The sequence below is a fragment of the Entelurus aequoreus genome, linkage group LG01 (genome assembly GCF_033978785.1).
Source record: "Entelurus aequoreus isolate RoL-2023_Sb linkage group LG01, RoL_Eaeq_v1.1, whole genome shotgun sequence".
Lineage (NCBI taxonomy): Eukaryota > Metazoa > Chordata > Actinopteri > Syngnathiformes > Syngnathidae > Entelurus > Entelurus aequoreus.
Genome location: NC_084731.1, coordinates 69,076,061 through 69,096,007, shown reverse-complemented (window position 1 = coordinate 69,096,007; position 19,947 = coordinate 69,076,061). Strand labels below are relative to the sequence as shown.

Sequence of the window (19,947 nt, the reverse complement as noted above, 5' to 3'; positions counted from 1 at the left end):
TAATTTAACTTAACTTTAAAATGTTATAGACATTTTTAGATGTTTTATTTGAATGCGCATCATTTATTTGCTCATAACTTGGGAACATTTATCCAAAGAACAGTAGAGAAGTGAAACTTGAGTACGCCAGTCAGAGTTTCCTCTTTCACATGTAACAGCCCTATTTTGAATATATTGGTGTCGAAATACTGTTGAAAGACATTCGTGTGTCTTGTATTCATGTTAGCATTTAAGCTAGCTAGCTCACTTGTGATCAGTGTGCCAGAATTGTCCTGGAATTTTCTTTATGAAATGTCCAGAGAAATTTAAGGTATTTTAAGGAGAGAGAGAGAGGGAGACAGAGGGAGAGCGGGAGAGGGTGAGTGAGGGAGAGAGACGCAGAAAAGAGAGACACGCAGAAGAGAGAGAGAGAGAGAGGCAGGAAAAAGAGAGAAAGAGAAAGAGAGAGGACACAGCAAAGAGAGCGAGAGAGAGAGAATGAAAGACAAGGACACAGGAAAAAGAGAGAGAGAGACGCAAGAAAGTAAGAGAGAGAAAGAAACACGGAAAAGAGAGAGAGGGAGAGAAGGACGCAGGAAAAAGAGAGGGAGAGAGAGAGAGCGACGCAGGAGAGAGAGAGTGAGGCAGGAAAGAGAGAGAAAGAGAAAAGGATGCAGAAAAAAGAGAGAGAAGGACCCGGAAAAGAGAGCGAGAAAGAGAGGACACAGAAAAGAGAGCGAGAGAGAGAAAGAGAGACAAGGACACAGGAAAAAGAGAGAGACGCAAGAAAGTGAAAGAGAGAGAAAAAACAGAAAAGAGAGATAGAAAGAGAGAGAAGGACGAGGGAGAGAGAGCGGTTGAGAGACGCAGAAGAGAGAGAGAGACGAGAAAGAGAGAGAAAGAGAAAATGATGCAGAAAAAAGAGAGTGAAGGACCCGGTAGAGAGAGAGAGGATGCAGCAAAGAGAGCGAGAGAGTGAAAGAGAAAAAAGGACACAGGAAAAAGTGTTATGTACGTGAGGGTTGGAAGGAGACGACACCACGAAGAGCTTAAGGTTACCAGGTTTATTGTAACCTTTGATGATTGTGTGGGATGTGTTAAGTGTAGAATTAACCATGTAAATAATTCAAAAGGATGTTGTACATGCGTGATGGATGAAAAGTTTGTCTGACCAAGAGGGTAGGCACAAGGGAGATCCGGGGACAGGCAGGTGGTCGAAGGCAGGCGGCAAGCAATAATGTCCAAGTCCAAAACGAGTGATCGAGCATTGAGAGAGGCAACTGCAAGGAGAACAAGGGACATAAATCAACAAGACAAAAAGGGGCAAAAGACAAAAGCAAGGTCGAGGACAACGAGAGGGAAGCCAGAGACGTAATGCTTACTACAAGAGTTAACGACGTTCCGGCGTAGGTCCCAAGGAGTGACTGGTTCTTATGCTGTCCTCCTGATTACTGCCAGGTGTGCTGATGACTAACCGCCTGCAGCTGCGGCGAAGAGAGGGCGTGATGCAATCGGTGGGGGCGTGTCCTGTCATGCTGCCAGACAGGGGGTGTGATCTTGCTGAGGGAAAATCTTGAGTTCGAATCCGCGCTGTAACAGTACCCCCCTCCTTAGGCGAGGCACCCGACGAGCGTCTGAGGGCCCCCGGGTTGGCACAGTAGAAGTCCTCCAGAAGAGAGGGGTCGGCAAGGTAGGAGTACTCTACCCATGGGATGAACTTGCTCCAGGACGAGGGCTGACGTTGGGCAACGCAGCGAAGCATAGACTCCAGACTTTGATTGGCTCTTTCGGCCTGTCCATTGCTTTGGGGGTGATATCCTGAGGTGAGGCTGACAGAGGCCCTGATCCCCTTACAAAATGTTCTCCATACCTTAGAGGTGAACTGAGGGCCCCGGTCGGATACGATGTCCATAGGAATCCCATGTTGTTTTACGACGTGCAACGTGAGAAGATCCGCCGTCTCGGAGGAGGAAGGCAACTTGCGGAGGGGTATGAAGTGGGCTGCCTTAGAAAAACGGTCGACAATGGTGAGTATAGTGTTATTACCTCTCGAGACAGGAAAGCCAGTGACGAAGTCCAAAGCTATGTGTGACCATGGGCGAGCCGGAATCGACAGTGGGTGTAGTAGACCAGCCGGGGGTCGGTGTGACGGTTTACTGCGGGCACAAGTGGAACAGGCAGTGATGAACTCTTGAGTGTCAGCAGCCAAGGATGGCCACCAAAAACGTCTTCGGACAAAGGATAATGTACGTTGGAACCCTGGATGGCAGGAAAACAGACTAGAGTGGGCCCAATCCAAGACCTGGGACCGAAGTTCTCTGTGAACGAACAACTTGCCAGGTGGTCCGCCCCCAGGTCCAGGACGAGCCTGCAGAGCCTTCTTCACCTGGTCCTCAATTTTCCAGGTGACCATTCCCACAATACGAGCTGGTGGCAGAATGGTCTCAGGGATGGGCGGACAAGCGTTCTCAGCCATGTGCACTCTAGACAATGCGTCTGCCTTCTGGTTCTTGGATCCTGGTCGGTAAGACATGACGTAGTCGAAGCGAGAAAAAAACTGTTGCCACCTTGCCTGTCGATTGTTGATTCGTCGCGCTGACCGAATGGCGAGAAGGTTTCTATGGTCAGTCAAGATTTGGAACTGGTGCCTAGCTCCCTCTAACCAGTGTCTCCACTCCAATAAAGCCTCATGGACAGCCAGCAGCTCCCTGTTACCAGCATCGTAGTTGAGTTCAGCCGGGGAAAGTCGCCTGGAGAAAAATGCACAGGTGTGAAGCAAGTTATCAATCTTAGATCTCTGAGAAAGTATAGCTCCAATCCCTGAGTCAGAAGCATCCACCTCCACTAAGAATGGACAGTCCCAATCCGGATGGATGAGGACGGGGGCAGAGATAAAGCTGGTCTTGAGTCCTCTAAAAGCACTGTCGGCCTCAGGTGACCACAAAAAATTGACCTTAGATGAGGTGAGAGCGTTGAGGGGTGCTGCAATAAGACTGAAATTCCGAATGAATCTTCTATAAAATCCCGCGAAGCCCAGAAATCTCCTGAGTTCTGTCTTGGATGTGGGTTGTGGCCAGGCTACCACAGCCTTGACCTTCTCAGGGTCAGCCCTGACGTGCCCCTTCTCCACAATGAAGCCCAGAAAATCCACAGATGAGGCGTGAAAAAGGCATTTCTCCGCCTTGACAAACAGTCTGTTCTCGAGAAGACGCTGAAGGACCAAACGGACATGCTGTTGATGCTCCTGCGGGTTGCGAGAAAAAATAAGGATGTCGTCCAAGTAGACAACAACAAACTGGTCCAGCATGTCACGAAGAATGTCATTGTCCAGTGTCTGAAAAACAGCAGGAGCATTGGTAAGACCAAAAGGCATAACTCTGTACTCGTAGTGGCCAAGGTGAGTATTAAACGCTGTCTTCCATTCATCCCCCTCTTTAATCCGAACAAAGTGGTATGCGTTGCGAAGGTCGAGTTTAGTGAAGATGGTAGCTGGTGCCAGGGGTTCAAAAGATGCGTTTAGAAGTGGCAGTGGGTACTTGTTCTTGATGGTTATGTTGTTGAGGTGCCGGTAGTCAATGCAGGGTCGCAAGGACCCGTCCTTCTTAGTCACAAAGAAAAACCCCGCAGCCACAGGGGATTTGGAAGGGGTTATGATACCGGAAGCCAGAGATTCAGTGATGTAATTCTTCATGGCTTCTTTTTCGGGAAGAGACAGGTTGTACAGCCGACTAGACGGCAGGGATGCCCCAGGAAGCAGCTCGATAGCGCAGTCATATGGTCTATGCGGCGGGAGAGATAGAGCACGTTCCTTGCTGAATACTTCAGCGAGGTCATGATAGAACTCAGGAATGGTAGAGAGGTCGACCTGGTGGTTAGTAGATTGAATAGTTCTGCTGGGGGCCGAGGCTGACTTCAAGCAGTTAGCGTGACAAAGGGTGCTCCAAGCCATTATCTCTCCGGAGGTCCATGAAATGTGAGGATTATGTTGCTTCAACCATGCTCTTCCTAAGACAACTGGAGTGAAAGGGGCCTCCAAAACCCAGAAACGGATGGTTTCAGAATGGTTTCCGGATAAGGTGAGAAGCAGTGGTTCTGATCGGTGTCTGATAGGACCCAATGGACGTCCGTCCAGAGCTTGAGCAGGAAGGTCCTTGTTCAAAGATACCAGAGGAATCTTGTTTTGTTGGGCAAAGCCGTAGTCCATAAGACTATCGTCCGCCCCGGAGTCCAAAAAAACTTTAACTCCAACTCTCTTGTCGTTCCAAGTTAAGGACGCTGAAAACAGGATGCCTGGGTTCTCTTGTCCCCGGGGGAGTGTCGAATGGCTCACCAGGATCCCCCTTGCTGGTGAGCCTGGTCTTTTAGTAGTGCCGGACAGTAGCGGACAATGTGTCCCGCACCCCCACAGTAAAGGCAGAGATGTTGCCTCATCCTTCTCTCCCTCTCCTCTGTCCCCAAACGGGTTCTTCCTACTTGCATGGGTTCGGTGGTTGAGACCGCAACAGGTAATGGGGTCGGTTGTCCTCCAAATGGCTGAAAGACGGGAGATGAGGTCGTAGCCGGGGTTCTCCTAGCGACGCTCCGGGCTCTCTCGGTTGCTCGCTCCACAAGTCTCTGATCATACTGGAGTGCCAAGTCAATGAGGCCTCTGCAAGAGGTTGGTCTATCCCTCAGCAGACCGTCCTTGATTTCTTCAGCGAGTCCCTGACGAAAAGCACTTTGGAGGGCTTTGTCGTTCCAGCCACTGTCTGCCGCAATGGTCCGGAACTCAAGGGTGTAGGCTGCCACCGAGCGAGTTCCTTGCCGGATGGTGTGCAAGCGTCCTGCGGCAACCCCCCCCCCCATCCTTGGGGTGGTCGAAGACAGCCAAAAATTCGGACCGGAAGGCTGAGTAGTCGGTGCCGAGGCCCAGTGACTTGTCCAAAGCTGCGGTAGCCCACTTGAGAGCAGGTCCGGCAAGCAGCGAAAAAATAAATGCAATTTTGGCCCCATCAGTAGTGTAACACGAGGGTTGGTGCAAAAAAATAAACTCACATTGCACCAAAAACCCCCTACAGAGCTCAAAATCACCCTCAAAAGGCTTAGGGCTAGCAATCTTGGGCTCTCGGCTAAAGGAAGCGCTACCGGAGCTAGTAGCTGGTGTAGCATGCTGTCCAGTTACCAAGTCTTGCACTGGGCTGGGGACTAGCTCGTCAAACTTAATATATAACTTGGTGAAAGCCTTCTCTAAATTGTCCTCTAATGCCTCAAAACGAGTCTGGTGCGTCTTCAGGACTGAGCACATTACCTCCAAGTCCGGATTTCGTGGGATCCGAGCCTGGGGAGCGAGGCTAGGCTGGGGGGTGTCGTCTGGTTCCGACATGGTTGGCCGGAACGTACTGTTATGTACGTGAGGGTTGGAAGGAGACGACACCACGAAGAGCTTAAGGTTACCAGGTTTATTGTAACCTTTGATGATTGTGTGGGATGTGTATGCTACTCTAAGTGTTGGTTGCAGGATTAAGTGTAGAATTAACCATGTAAATAATTCAAGAGGATGTTGTACATGCGTGATGGATGAAAAGTTTGTCTGACCAAGAGGGTAGGCACAAGGGAGATCCGGGGACAGGCAGGTGGTCGAAGGCAGGCGGCAAGCAACAATGTCCAAGTCCAAAACGAGTGATCGAGCATTGAGAGAGGCAACTGCAAGGAGAACAAGGGACATAAGTCAACAAGACAAAAAGGGGCAAAAGACAAAAGCAAGGTCGAGGACAACAAGAGGGAAGCCAGAGACGTAATGCTTACTACAAGAGTTAACGACGTTCCGGCGTAGGTCCCAAGGAGTGACTGGTTCTTATGCTGTCCTCCTGATTACTGCCAGGTGTGCTGATGACTAACCAGCTGCGGCGAAGAGAGGGCGTGATGCAATCGGTGGGGGCGTGTCCTGACATGCTGCCAGACAGGGAGTGTGATCTTGCTGAGGGAAAATCTTGGGTTCGAATCCGCGCTGCAACAAAAAGAGAGGGATAGAGACAGGAAAGAGGGAGACGCAAGAAAGTAAGAGGGAGAGAGAGATAAACACGGACAAGAGTGAGAGAGAGAGAGAGAGAGAGAGAAGGATGCAGGAAAAAGAGAGGGAGGGAGGGGAAGAAAAAGGAAAAAAGGACGCAGAAAAAAGAGAGAGAAAAGGATGTAGAAAAGAGAGAGAGAGAAAGAGAGAGGACGCAGCAAAGAGAGCGAGAGAGAGAAAGAGAAAAAAGGACACAGGAAAAAAGAGACAGAGACGCAGAAAAGAGAGAGACACAAGAAAGTAAAAGAGAGAGAGAGAAACACGGAAAAAAGAGAGAGAGAGAGAGAGAGAAGGACGCAGGAAAAAGACAGGGATGGAGGGACGGGCGCAAGAAAGAGAAATAAAGAGAGAAGGATGCAGGAAAGAGAGAGAGAGGAAGAAGGGTGTAGAGAAAAAAATGAGAGAGAGAGAGAGAGAGAAACATGTAAAAGAGAGAGAGAGAAGGATGCAGGAAAAAGAGAGCAAGAGAGGGACGGGCGCAAGAAAGAGAAAGAAAGAGAGAGAAGGACGCAGGAAAAAGAGAGAGAAAGGGACGGGTGCAGAAAAGAGAAGGATGCAGGAAAGAGAGTGAGGGGAATAAGGGTGTAGGACAAAAGTAGAGAGAGAGACAGAGAGATGCAGGGAAGAGAGAAGGACTTAGAAAAAAGAGAGAGAGAGAGAGAGAAGAACGCAGAAAAAAAGATAGAGACAGAAAAAGAGAAGGACGCAGGAAAAAGAGAGGCGCAAGAAAGTAAGAGAGAGAGAGAGTAACATGAAAAAGAGAAAGAGAGAAGGACGCAGGAAAAAGAGAGAGAGAGGCGCAGGAAAGAGAGAGACGCAAGAAAGTAAGAGAGACAGAAACACAGAAAAGAGAGAGAAGGACGCTGGAAAAAGGGAACGAGAGAGAGAAAGAGATAGAGAGAAAGAAAGAGACAAGGACGTGGAAAAGAGAGAGCGAGAGAAAGAGAGAGACGGATGCCGGAGAAAGAGAGAGAGAGACGCAGGAAAGAGAAAATGAGAGAGAAAAACGCAGAAAAGAGAGAGAGAGAGAGAGAAAATCAACTTTATCTGAATATGATATTATCCAAATCAGGAATGTCTTGATTCAACATGGAGAATGCAGTAATACAGCATCAATCACAAAATAAACCATTTGAAGAACTGAAAGACAATTAGTGATTAGAGACATCTCCACCAGAGTCCAGGAATATCACAGCCATAAAAGTGATAGTTTTGCCTGGACAAAGAACATTACATTATAACATCCATCACATGTTGCTCTTAGCTAGCGATCAACGCGCTAGCTTTCGTCTCCAGGAAGTGAGCGCTATCACCCATGTAATTTATGGAACTACTTGAGGATGGTTTGAAGTGTTACCATGGTTTATGTTTGTCTCATGAAAGCAATCAACTGGTCATAAATATATTTGAATTATTTCACAGATGCAGTTTATCATTGCTGCATTAGGACGGTTAGAATGAATTAGGCTTTGCTACACATCTTAAAAGGAGCTGTAAATGTGATCCTTTAGTCTTCCTAGCATGATGATGTGTTGAAGCGTGATAATGTTTGGATGGTGTCTCCTGAATCCAGCTGTGGTCCCATGGTCCTGGACGCTCTCATCAAGATCAAGAACGAGCTTGACCCCACGCTGACCTTCCGACGTTCCTGTCGCGAGGGTGAGAGATGGAGCACAGCCAATGGCGCTAGTCTTGTCTGACCCTTTGGACCTGTAATAGGGATTTGTGGCTCCTGTGCCATGAACATCAACGGCGGCAACACTCTGGCGTGCCTCAACAAGATCGACGGCAACGCCAGCAAGGCCACCAAGATCTACCCGCTCCCACACATGTACGTGGTCAAGGACCTGGTGCCTGTAAGTCTCGCTGGGTCCACATGGGACAAAAATACAGTTCTAGTGTTTTGTTGTTGACATTGTGGGTTGACATGCACACCTCTGTAGTCTACTCTTATATATAATATATTATATTATATATAATACTGTGTATCATACATATATATATATATATATATATATATATATATATATATATATATATATATATATATATATATATATATATATATATATATATATATATATATATATATATATATATATATATATATATATATTTATGTATATATATATATATATATATATATATATTCCTTTTTTTCGCCCCCAAGTGTGCGGCTCTCAGTTGAAGAATTTTTCTAAAAGCCCTTTTTAGGCCATGTCCATGCAACATGTTGTGAAAAAGTTTCTTTATAAATATTTGACCAAATAATACATTGCCAGATTCGGTTTGAATGGAGAATCGTGTTGAGTCAAGAATGGATTTTGAATCGAATCACCCCAGGAATGGGAATGGGATTCAATCTTTTTAGGTGCCCTAAAGATTCCCATCCCTAATTCATTTATTGACATAAAAATAAGCTCCTCCTCCTTTTTGGACATGATGTATTGAGAAACTGAAAATATGTGACGTATCATATTTAATTAAGGTGAATACCACAACCGTAACATCATATGAAAATGTACATGAGACCTATTTTGGAGGAAACCTTGCCGCGTATGAAAATGGAAGTATCACTGTACTCATTAATGAGTGCGTTTTTCCCCGTCTTCACCTTCCAGGATATGAGCAACTTCTACGCACAGTACAAGTCCATCGAGCCCTACCTGAAGAAGAAGGACGAGTCCAAAGAGGGGAAGGACCAGTATTACCAGTCTGTGGAGGACAGACAAAAGCTGGTACGTAAACTTCCAGCAGGCAGAACGGTTCTGTTCAACAAATAAAATGTGTGTTTGCCCAGTTATTGCACCATTTTGTGTGTGTGTGGTGACTTACCCTTTGACTTGGGGGCTGCATTAGGATTACAAATATTTGGCCGACTGCATGTAAAGTAACAATATATATATATATATATATATATATATATATATATATATAGCCTATACATATGTGTGTACACACATATAATATAATTGTATATTAAGATTGTTTAGTTCCGTGATGGCCTCCTGAAAGTGTTGTCATAAATTAGAAATATCAAGCAGCTAAAATGCACCAAGCATGGATAAGTGTGGAGAGTGTTTTGCATTTTTCCCATCATGCTTTGTAATGAATTTAAATATCCACAAAGTTCAGTGAGCATGTTGTGTTATGTGTGATCTTGTGTGTTGACGTATTGTGTTGACTAGGGAAGGTCGTTTGCATTGGGTCATATAGGTGAATGCTGCGCAAAATTTAGTTCAGAGCAGGATTAAAGGTCATTGCTTGCATTGTCCAGTTGATGGCGACAAAATGGCAGCATTCCATGCAGTCTTTTAAAATGACTGCAGTCTCACCGCGAGTACGAAACCTTATTGAACTCATGATGTTTCGCAGGCCAAATTGAAGACGTCGGCACTGCGGGCCGTAGTTTGTACACCCCTGGCCTATACATATATACAGGACTGTCTCAGAAAATTAGAATATTGTGATAAAGGTCTTTATTTTCTGTAATGCAATTAAAAAAACCAAAATGTCATACATTCTGGATTCATTACACATCAACTGAAATATTGCAAGCCTTTTATTATTTTAATATTGCTGATTATGGCATACAGCTTAAGAAAACTCAAAAATCGTATCTCAAAAAATTAGAATATTTCTTCAGACCAAGTAAAAAAAAAAGATTTATAACAGCAAAACAAAATCAAACATTTGAAAATGTCAATTAATGCACTCAGTACTTGGTTGGGAATCCTTTTGCACGGATTACTTCATCAATGCGGCGTGGCATGGAGGCAATCAGCCTGTGGCATTGCTGAGGTGTTATGGATGCCCAGGATGCTTCAATAGCGGCCTTTAGCTCATTTGCATTATCGGGTCTGGTGTCTTTCAGCTTTTTCTTCACAATATCCCACAAATTCTCTATGGAGTTCAGGTCAGGGGAGTTGGCAGGCCAATCGAGGACAGTAATGCCATGGTCAGTACACCAGTTACTGGTGGTTTTGGCACTGTGGGCAGGGCCCAGATCATGCTGGAAAATGAAATCATCATCTCCATAGAGCTTTTCAACAGATGGAAGCATGAAGTGTGGGGAGAGTGTTTTTCATTTTCCCCATCATGCATTGCAGGGCATTTAAAGGGGTGTTTTTTTAATTATGTGTAGTATTTCGACATTTAAAAAAAAAAAAACATCCACAAAGTTCAATGACCATGTGTGTTGACTTTTTGTGTTAGTTTTTTGATGATCAATCAATCAATCAATGTTTATTTATATAGCCCTAAATCACAAGTGTCTCAAAGGGCTGAGAGGGAAAGGTTGTTTGGATTGGGTCATATAAGTAAATGATGTGCTGTGTTCACATCCACGTGCATGGTCATTAACCCAAATTACTGACGTTGTCCACAATATGGCGGAAAACCGGCAGCAATTTAAAATTAAATTGATTAAATTGGACGCACTCCACGGGTCAGATTCTTTCAAACTCGGGACGTCTCGCGGGCCAAATTGAACACGCTGACACGCCGTAGTTTGGACACCCCTGATATAAAGCTGCCCTACTTTTTTAAATACAGTAGTTCCCGCAATAGTTTATTGCAATTTGGGCTGGGCGATATGACTGAAAACTGTATTACGATATAAGTGTTTCATTTCGATCGATATTGATAAATATTTATATTTTTTATGAGCTATGGAAAATAAGGAGCAGGAGAAAAATATGTTTCATTTGAAAATTAAACTTCCTCTGATTATAATCCCTCAGCTCTCAAGGCAGAAAGGAAATGTCAACATAAACGTGGAAAACACTCAAACAATTGTGTAGTGGAAAGTCCAGGTTGTCAATGAGAACCAAAGTAGATTTAACACAAGAGTTTTATTTTACTCATAATCAAATGGTACAATGGTTGGGTTGAGTTGTCTAGCACACAGAAAGTTTCCCCCCCGGGCGCGCCCGTCACCATGGAAAAGAAGATGGCGCCCAAAACACTGTCTTCGTTTGGCTTTATCCCTTTCTTATCTCTCTTGTTAGTGCGTCAATGTCTTATTTTGTTTTCCCTATCTGTTCCATAACAACTCGAATCTTTTAGACAGTCAACACATTCACTAGACAGGTTGGCACGACTTAAAGTTCACTTTTGTCCCACAGAAGAGGAAGAGAAATCAAAATGAGCATATATTTTTGACAGACATGAACTATAGGTCAAAGGTCAGAAATTCTACTACATACCCGCCTTCCAGGGTCTTAAGACCCTGGACCAAAACAATTTCTGATATAGACCACTAAATTAAATCTCTACCGCAGATAGAGGCAAAAACCTCAATGTTTTTATACGAGGCAAAAATTCCGTCTATGACCCTCCTTCAGAGCGATCGCTGTTACCAGCCTGCAGTAAAACCATCTCACAGAACACAATTAGTGGCCTACCCTTTGAGTTAGTAACGTAATACCAAAATACTTTGATCATGAACATATTTAGATGAATATATATATGCTTATTCAAGATGTATTTTCACATTAATAATGAATCAAACAAGATCTGGTTTAGAATTAATATAGACTTATGACTGTAAGCTGTTGCATTATTATTTTTCCCGGCATTTGCAATGAATGTAGTTACCAATTGATTTTGTACACACAACTGAATTTCGTATGAGTCCATGTTCGATTAGTGCTCGTATGGATGGCTCAGTGGTGCCTCAGGCTGGTGGCCTGCCGACACCTCGTTGGGCTTTTGGCTGCCTTGGTGAAGAAAGAGATCCACTCAAACAGTCTGTCTCTGTCTCTTCTTGGGGTGTGGTTCAGTCCATTGGGCAGACTGTTTAATGGCATGTCCGTGCTGGCCGAAATTGGGGAAAAGTATGGGGCTTTGGGGAAGGCGGGGCAAAGTATGGGGCGTTGGGGCTTTGGTCCAGGCCCTCGGCTTGCTTCAACGCCTCCTCGCCGCTTCGGCACTCCCGACACCTCCTTCCAGGGCTGCTGGAGTCCCGATGGACGCATCGCTCCTGGCTACGTTAGTTGTTCTCGTCATCGCTGGCAAGGTGTTGTCTCTCCTCTCGGTTCCTTCCAGTCGGGTATCGGGTGTTGGTCCTGGATTGGCTTTGACCGTGCCCCTCTTAGCGAGTGCAAGGGAATCTGGAGTGGCTGCTTTCATCCTCAAATCTGCACAGAGGAACTGGCACACAATATTCTACATTTTGCAAACTTACCATTTTGGTCTCATGGTCTTTCCACCTTCCTAGGAAGCTGCTGGTCCTGAGAAGTGCTGATCTTGTGACTGAAGATGATAACCTGTTTTCTCAAAATAGGTGCCGTTGTTTGACCTAATCTTTTTGGGGAAACCATGTCGGGATATTAGATCATTCACAAAATATTTAATTACTGAATTGGCACCCTCCTTTGAGGGTGGGGTTGCTTTCGCCAACCACTGCAAAATGTCAATCTAAATCATTACGTTCCTTTATCCTTGTACCGGATTGATCATATCGATTAAATAAAACCTCAACACGCTCAAACTTGACCCAATCCAAACTCACCTCCCCCCTCTGTCCCTCTCACAGGGACAGTGTTAGTCGTAGTAATAGTAATAGTAGTAGTAGTATTAGTAGTTTCAGAAACATCCAAGAAAAAGAAAAGGCAGCTGATAGTCAAGTGCAGCAAGAACAGAGGCGGAGGACAGGTCATGTTTGAGGTCACTGTTCGCTTTTGCAATAGTACTTTGATATTTTACAACACCTAGTGAATTATTGTGGCCTCAATAATTCACTAAATAGTTGTATTTAATTTAGTCTATCTATGATGGGACAATGCACAGAAACATTAAGTTCAGAAACAGATATGTTCTGTACCAGATTATATCTAAATAGCTACTTTCCATCTGTAGTCCCTGGCTACCTAAATTAAGGGGATCCACAAATCAAGCAATAAAATTATGACACTAATTAATCATAATAAATATATACATTCATAATAATCAATAATTAATCAAAAATAATCATACTGTAGCATGTATTCAATTATAAGAAAAGTCACCAAATGCCCCTTCATGGACACATACTTACCATACAATACAACCACACCTTATTTACATCATCACACAAAGACCATACATGCTCTTGTTCACATCTGTCATCATTCATAACAACAACCAAGATTTTAACAGCCATACCTCACAATTTACAACAAAAATGCTCTCATGGATAAATATAATACTCATTAAATTGATGTGTCAACATAATGCCCCTCTTAGTGACCGTCTGAGCAGCCTTGATTGCTCCAAAGCCACTTTTTAATTTCAAATTTTCTATTCCTTTTGTTATAACGTGGAGAAGGCTAATTGGTCTGTACATGTTCTGGTCTTCTTTATTTCCTGCTTTATGGATTTAATCATAGTAGCAGTTTCTCGACGTGGTAGGGAAAGTGTTTTCCGTTATTGATTTATTTATCAATCGTTGTTATACGAGCAATAATACAATCCTTATATGTTTTTAGGAAGATAGTGTCCAACCCATATATATCTCTAGATCGTGAGTCTGATAATGCAGTGAAGATTTTGTTTAACTTTGTTTCATTTGTTAATTCTAAAATTAGTCCATCCTGAATAAATGACAATTATTTGCACTGATTTTGAGGGACTCTTTATTCAGGGTTTGTACAGACTGATGAAATGTTCATTAAAATTACCACTTATGTCCAGACTGTCTGCGATAGTAGCGCCATTGATATTTAATGTTATAGTGTTGTTTCTTGTTTGCTCTCTTTCCGTAAGTTTGTATCTGGTTTTCCATAACTCTCTATTGTTCCTTTTTGCAGCTTTAATTAATTCTAAGTGAAAGTCAGCCTTAGACTTCCGCATAAACATTGTAACTTTTGTTCCTCCAAACTTTTAAATCATACGATCTGTATTTAGACCTGTTTTTTAATTGCTCTTATGAGAGCTGAGTCCTCATGTCTTTATTAGAATCCAATGGTATTTTCATTTTAACACTCTTCTTTCTGGTTTTGTATTCGTGTATTTACAGATGTTCTCTTTAATTTTTGTCATCCAATTGTAATTCTAGTAGGGCTGCTTTCATTTGTATCATGTAGAAGCCGTTTATAATATCCTTAAGTTTCTTTCTACGCGTCTTATTTAACCAGTCCAGATTAACGTCCTCCATGACGTTACTTCTGTCATACTATGCTGTTTGAGGATGTCTGAAAATGAATCAAGAAAAATGTCTTTAGCTGTGGTCGGTCGGTATACTACAATTACCTTGAAATACATTTCTGAGGAAAATGTGATTTTAATTTCAACATACTCAAATTGATCTACTTTTAATGTTTTCCCTTTCATAAATCATAATTCCTCCCCCCTTTGTCACTCTTTGTAGCCTACAGCAGAAATGTCCAAATTGCAACCAATAGCTATGTTTTTAACAGACAACCGAAATAATTGATTTGCGTATCGGTTCAATCAGCGGCAGCTACGCCCTGTTTTATCATTTGACCTAAATTTTTTTTTTTTTTTTCGTAGGCAGGACAGAGGGAACAATGTGGGTCATTAGTTGTCCATCTTATACCATTCTAATTGTTTTAAGGATAGTCCACATGAGCGGCCATACCTTGAGTCCCACCATATATAAGAGTCAAAAGGCTCCTATTATGAGTCGTGTAATTGGTGATCATACACTTTGGCGGTTTGGGTGGCAGGACACACGGACGCACCTCAGTCAGCCAGTGCTATGACAGTTGGAGCAGTCCCCGTCTTCCATTTGTTCCTGGGAGGCGTCCCCAGTAGTTGTCAGCTGATGTCGTGCTGTCAGGCAACATCAGGAAGTTCCTTCTGTGCAGTATTGAATTGTCAGGGCACAGTTCGTAAGCAGGTCATTACAAGGTGTGTGCAGGTTGACCAGATGGCTTCAACTAAGTAAAGGGGTTTGAGTCTCTCGAGAAAACGCGCTATATAAATGTAATGATGATGATGATGATGATGTCAACAGGACGGCTTGTACGAGTGCATCCTGTGTGCTTGCTGCAGCACCAGCTGTCCCAGTTACTGGTGGAATGGTGACAAATACCTGGGACCTGCTGTTCTCATGCAGGTATGTTGGACACACACACACACACACACACACACACACGCTGCAGAGTGTGCGCCAAAAAAAGTTATACAGGGAAAAAAAATATTCTAAACGCGTTCCTTTAATCCACATCATTTGTTTGCCCAAAACCTTAGCATGACGTGAACATTTAGCTCTAATACAGTAAGTAACAAGGTGCTGATGTGCATCAATCAATAATAATGTCTGCATTTACTGCAAAATTACCTAATTAATCTGCATTTTTTTGTCATTAATCGCATGCTTTAACTGTTTTTTTTGTTACGCCCCCTGTAGGAAGAAACATTTTTTTCCACCCCCCCCCCCCCACTATAAATACTATAACGTATCCATAAAATCATTATAAGTGCACCTCTGCATAGCATTGTATCATTTTTAACATTAAAGAAAACAAAAAAATAAAGAAATATAGATCAATTTACAACAAAAAAAACTTTATTAACGTTGTTTTTTAGTCTGTAACAGAATGTATTTAAATTCGCCTTAAATAAAAAAAAATGTTTCCCTATAAATCAGTGTTTCTTAACCATAGTTTGGCCGGCCAAAAGTATACAGCTGGGGCCGCATGGTCAGTTGTAATACCCTTTTCCACCACTTGTGGCAGTAATGACTATATCAAACAAACGGAAGAAGTCTGGAGCTGAACTCGTAAAGAAGTTTCTTAAGCGCAAAAATTATGACTAAAGTGGTGAAGCTGTGTTTTCATTTGTACTTTAATTTTACTGACAGTTTAGTTAAGAAAAATATATTATTGTTGTTAATTTAGTTAGGATGTATTAATTTTAGCGATGTGTTATTATATGCACATTTATTTTTAATCAGTTTTTATGAGTTCCTTCCTTTGCAATATATTTTTGTAATCAGTCTGACCTAAGCCTTGATAATAATCTTTGTGATTAACACATATTTCAAATCATTTGAAAAGGTTTATCCTGTTGAACTGTAAGTATGTTAAAAATAAATATTGAGTAGCATTAACATCAAGAGTAAAATGACTAATTCAGTGTTAATATTTGAGGTGAAAAAGTTGGGCCCCGAGGTCAAAAAGGTGAAGAACCCCTGTCGTAAATTATTTTTCATCTGTTGGTAAATTTCTACCAAGTTTTGTTTTTAATGTTGTCTGATAAGGCTGTTAAAGTCAAAGAGAAGTTTCTTAAGCGCAAGAATTATGACTTAAGCGGTGAAGCTCTATTTTTGTTATTGACAGTTTAGTTAAAAACATATGCATTATTTTGTTTATTTTAGCACATATATTTTTTATTAGTTATTTATGATTTCCTTCTTTTGCAGTATATTTGATTAGTACTTATTTTTATAATCAGTCCAACCTAAGCATTGATAAAAATCGTTGCGACGAACACATGTTTTCATATCATTTGACAAGGTTGTAAACTGTATGTAGGTTAGATCGAATTATTGAATACAATTAACATCAAAAGTAAGGTTACTAATGCATTGTTAATATTTGAGTGGGCCCCGGGCCCCTTTGTAGTGGAAAAGTTGGGCCCCGAGGGTTAAAAAATGTTAGGACCAACTTGAACCATTCAATACTGAAAAATAGGTTTAAAAAAATGATAATAAATTAAAATTGATCAGGATCATTAACTCAGGAGCACTTTACAAAACAAAAAAGACTAAAACCATTTGAAGTCAGGATTAATGGCTACAGTGAGCACGTTTTGTAGTGCACGCCTTTTGAAGCACGATACTGATAAAGCGAGGGTCACACGCACCAGCACTAATTGAAATATATGTGATTACTCTAATCATGAAACACGTATCACCGCTTCACTGCGTAACCTGAGGGAGTGTGTGTGTGCCGTCAAACAGGCGTACCGCTGGATGATCGACTCCCGGGACGAGTTCACAGAGGAGCGTCTGTCTAAGCTGCAGGACCCCTTCTCCCTCTACCGCTGCCACACCATCATGAACTGCACCAAGACCTGCCCCAAGGTACTTGACAGGGGAACTGCACTTTTTCTTGGAATGTTAGCTATCGTTCACAATCATTATGAAAGACAAGAAGACACATCTACGTTTTATATACACACTGCAAGTACAGTATATATATATAATGTGGTAACAGACACCTTCATAACTATATGTAATATGTACAATATATACACACTGCAAGTATATATATATATATATATATATATATATATATATATATATATATATATATATATATATATATATATATATATATATATATATATATATACTGTATATAATATGTAGTAACAGACACCTTCATAACAATATGTAATATGTACAATATACACACTGCAAGTATATATATAATGTAGTAACAGACACCTTCATAACAATATGTAGTATGTACAATATACACACTGCAAGTATATATATATAATGTAGTAACAGACACCTTCATAACAATATGTAATATGTACAATATACACACTGCAAGTATATATATAATGTAGTAACAGACACCTTCATAACAATATGTAGTATGTACAATATACACACTGCAAGTATATATATATAATGTAGTAACAGACACCTTCATAACAATATGTCATATGTACAATATATACACACTGCAAGTATATATATATATATATATATATATATATATATATATATATATATATATATATATATATATATATATATATATATATATATATATATACTGTATATAATATGTAGTAACAGACACCTTCATAACAATATGTAATATGTACAATATACACACTGCAAGTATATATATAATGTAGTAACAGACACCTTCATAACAATATGTAGTATGTACAATATACACACTGCAAGTATATATATATAATGTAGTAACAGACACCTTCATAACAATATGTAGTATGTACAATATACACACTGCAAGTATATATATATAATGTAGTAACAGACACCTTCATAACAATATGTCATATGTACAATATATACACACTGCAAGTATATATATATATATATATATATATATATATATATATATATATATATATATATATATATATATATATATATACTGTATATAATATGTAGTAACAGACACCTTCATAACAATATGTAATATGTACAATATACACACTGCAAGTATATATATAATGTAGTAACAGACACCTTCATAACAATATGTAGTATGTACAATATACACACTGCAAGTATATATATATAATGTAGTAACAGACACCTTCATAACAATATGTCATATGTACAAAATACACAATGCAAGTATATACATAATCAGTGTTTCCCCCAGAAAATGTGTTAGTTAAGGTGGTGTCTCTCCGGCGGACAGACCGGGGACGGAGGTGGGTGGGTATAAGGATCGGTGTAACTTGGCCTGTCGCCATCACGTCTCCACCTCAACGCTACCACCACAGCCTGGTGGGCAATAGACTACAGACTGCGGTGAAGTAGGCCGGCTTCGTCGCGTGAAGAAGCCTACAATTTTTGGTTGTGTTTTCCGCTCCATTTGCTGAATGGCGATATACAATATATATCTTGATATTTTTTCCGTAAAGTAAAAACCAAACAGTCCTAGTTACCTGAGATAATAAGTATGTCATTATTATGACTTAATAAGTCAAAATAATGACAAAATAATTACTTACTAAGTCAAATTAATTACTTACTATAAGTAAGCGTTTGCAATAAGCGTTTGAAAAAAAGAGTTAAAAGTGGGGCCACTTGCTCCATCCATCCATTTTCTACCGCTTGTCCCTTTTTGGGGTCGCGGGGGGTGCTGGAGCCTATCTCAGCTGCATTCGGGCGGAAGGCGGGGTACACCCTGGACAAGTCGCCACCTCATCACAGGGCCAACACAGATAGACAGACAACATTCCCACTCACATTCACACACTAGGGCCAATTTAGTGTTGCTTATCATGCTTAATTTATTACAGCATTTGGGAAGCCTGTAGTTGATTTTTATTATGTAAATGTTATATTTTTATCAACATGTGATAGCAGGGACCCTGCCATTCAAAACTAGGCTGCTACATTACTAATGATTAATGTAAAAGAAAGGGCATCTCTATCCTCCTTCAAAACCGCAATAAAAGTACACCTCCAGGCAACTTCAACCCTAAACTAACACCCTCCCCGGATTGTAAATAATCAAATGTTTTTCTTATGCTTTCTGATATCTCTCTCTCTCTATGTCCACTACTTGCTGTACATATCCTACCAAGTCAGTCCTACACTGTTTCAATGTCCATTTCTCTGATGATGCAATTGTTGATGCTGATTGTTGATGACAGAAGTGTTAATACCAACCAAACCTAACCCCCCGCCCCCCTCCAAATATCCCACACCCCGGATTGTAAATAATGTAAATAATTCAATGTATATACTCTGATGATTATCTTGTGTGATGACTGTGTTATGATGTTAGTATATATTTGATAGTATATATCTGTATCATGAATCAATTTAAGTGGACCCCGACTTAAAGGCCTACTGAAACCCACTACTACCGACCACGCAGTCTGATAGTTTATATATCAATGATGAAATCTTAACATTGCAACACATGCCAATACGGCCGGGTTAACTTATAAAGTGCAATTTTAAATTTCCCGCTAAACTTCCGGTTGAAAACGCCTTTGGATGATGACGTATGCGCGTGACGTAGCCAGTGAAACAGGAGTATCGGTAGCCCATTGAAGCCAATACAAAATAGCTCTGTTTTCATTTCATAATTCCACAGTATTCTGGACATCTGTGTTGGTGAATCTTTTGCAATTTGTTTAATGAACAATGGAGACTGCAAAGAAGAAAGTTGTAGGTGGGATCGGTGTATTAGCGGCTGGCTGTAGCAACACAACAAGGAGGACTTACTTGGATAGCAGAC

General features: G+C 41.4%; 1 protein-coding gene across 1 annotated transcript in view; it reads left to right on the top strand.

Annotated features, from left to right (window-relative positions):
* LOC133656256 (succinate dehydrogenase [ubiquinone] iron-sulfur subunit, mitochondrial-like) overlaps positions 1–19,947 on the top strand; it is a 36,248-nt gene that overhangs the window by 6,292 nt on the left and 10,009 nt on the right. Inside the window, exons 3-7 of the mRNA XM_062057227.1 lie at positions 7,602–7,687; positions 7,748–7,884; positions 8,650–8,766; positions 14,988–15,089; positions 16,938–17,060. Of these exons, the coding sequence (XP_061913211.1) occupies positions 7,602–7,687; positions 7,748–7,884; positions 8,650–8,766; positions 14,988–15,089; positions 16,938–17,060 (565 nt within the window). The remainder of the gene's footprint in view (positions 1–7,601; positions 7,688–7,747; positions 7,885–8,649; positions 8,767–14,987; positions 15,090–16,937; positions 17,061–19,947) is intronic.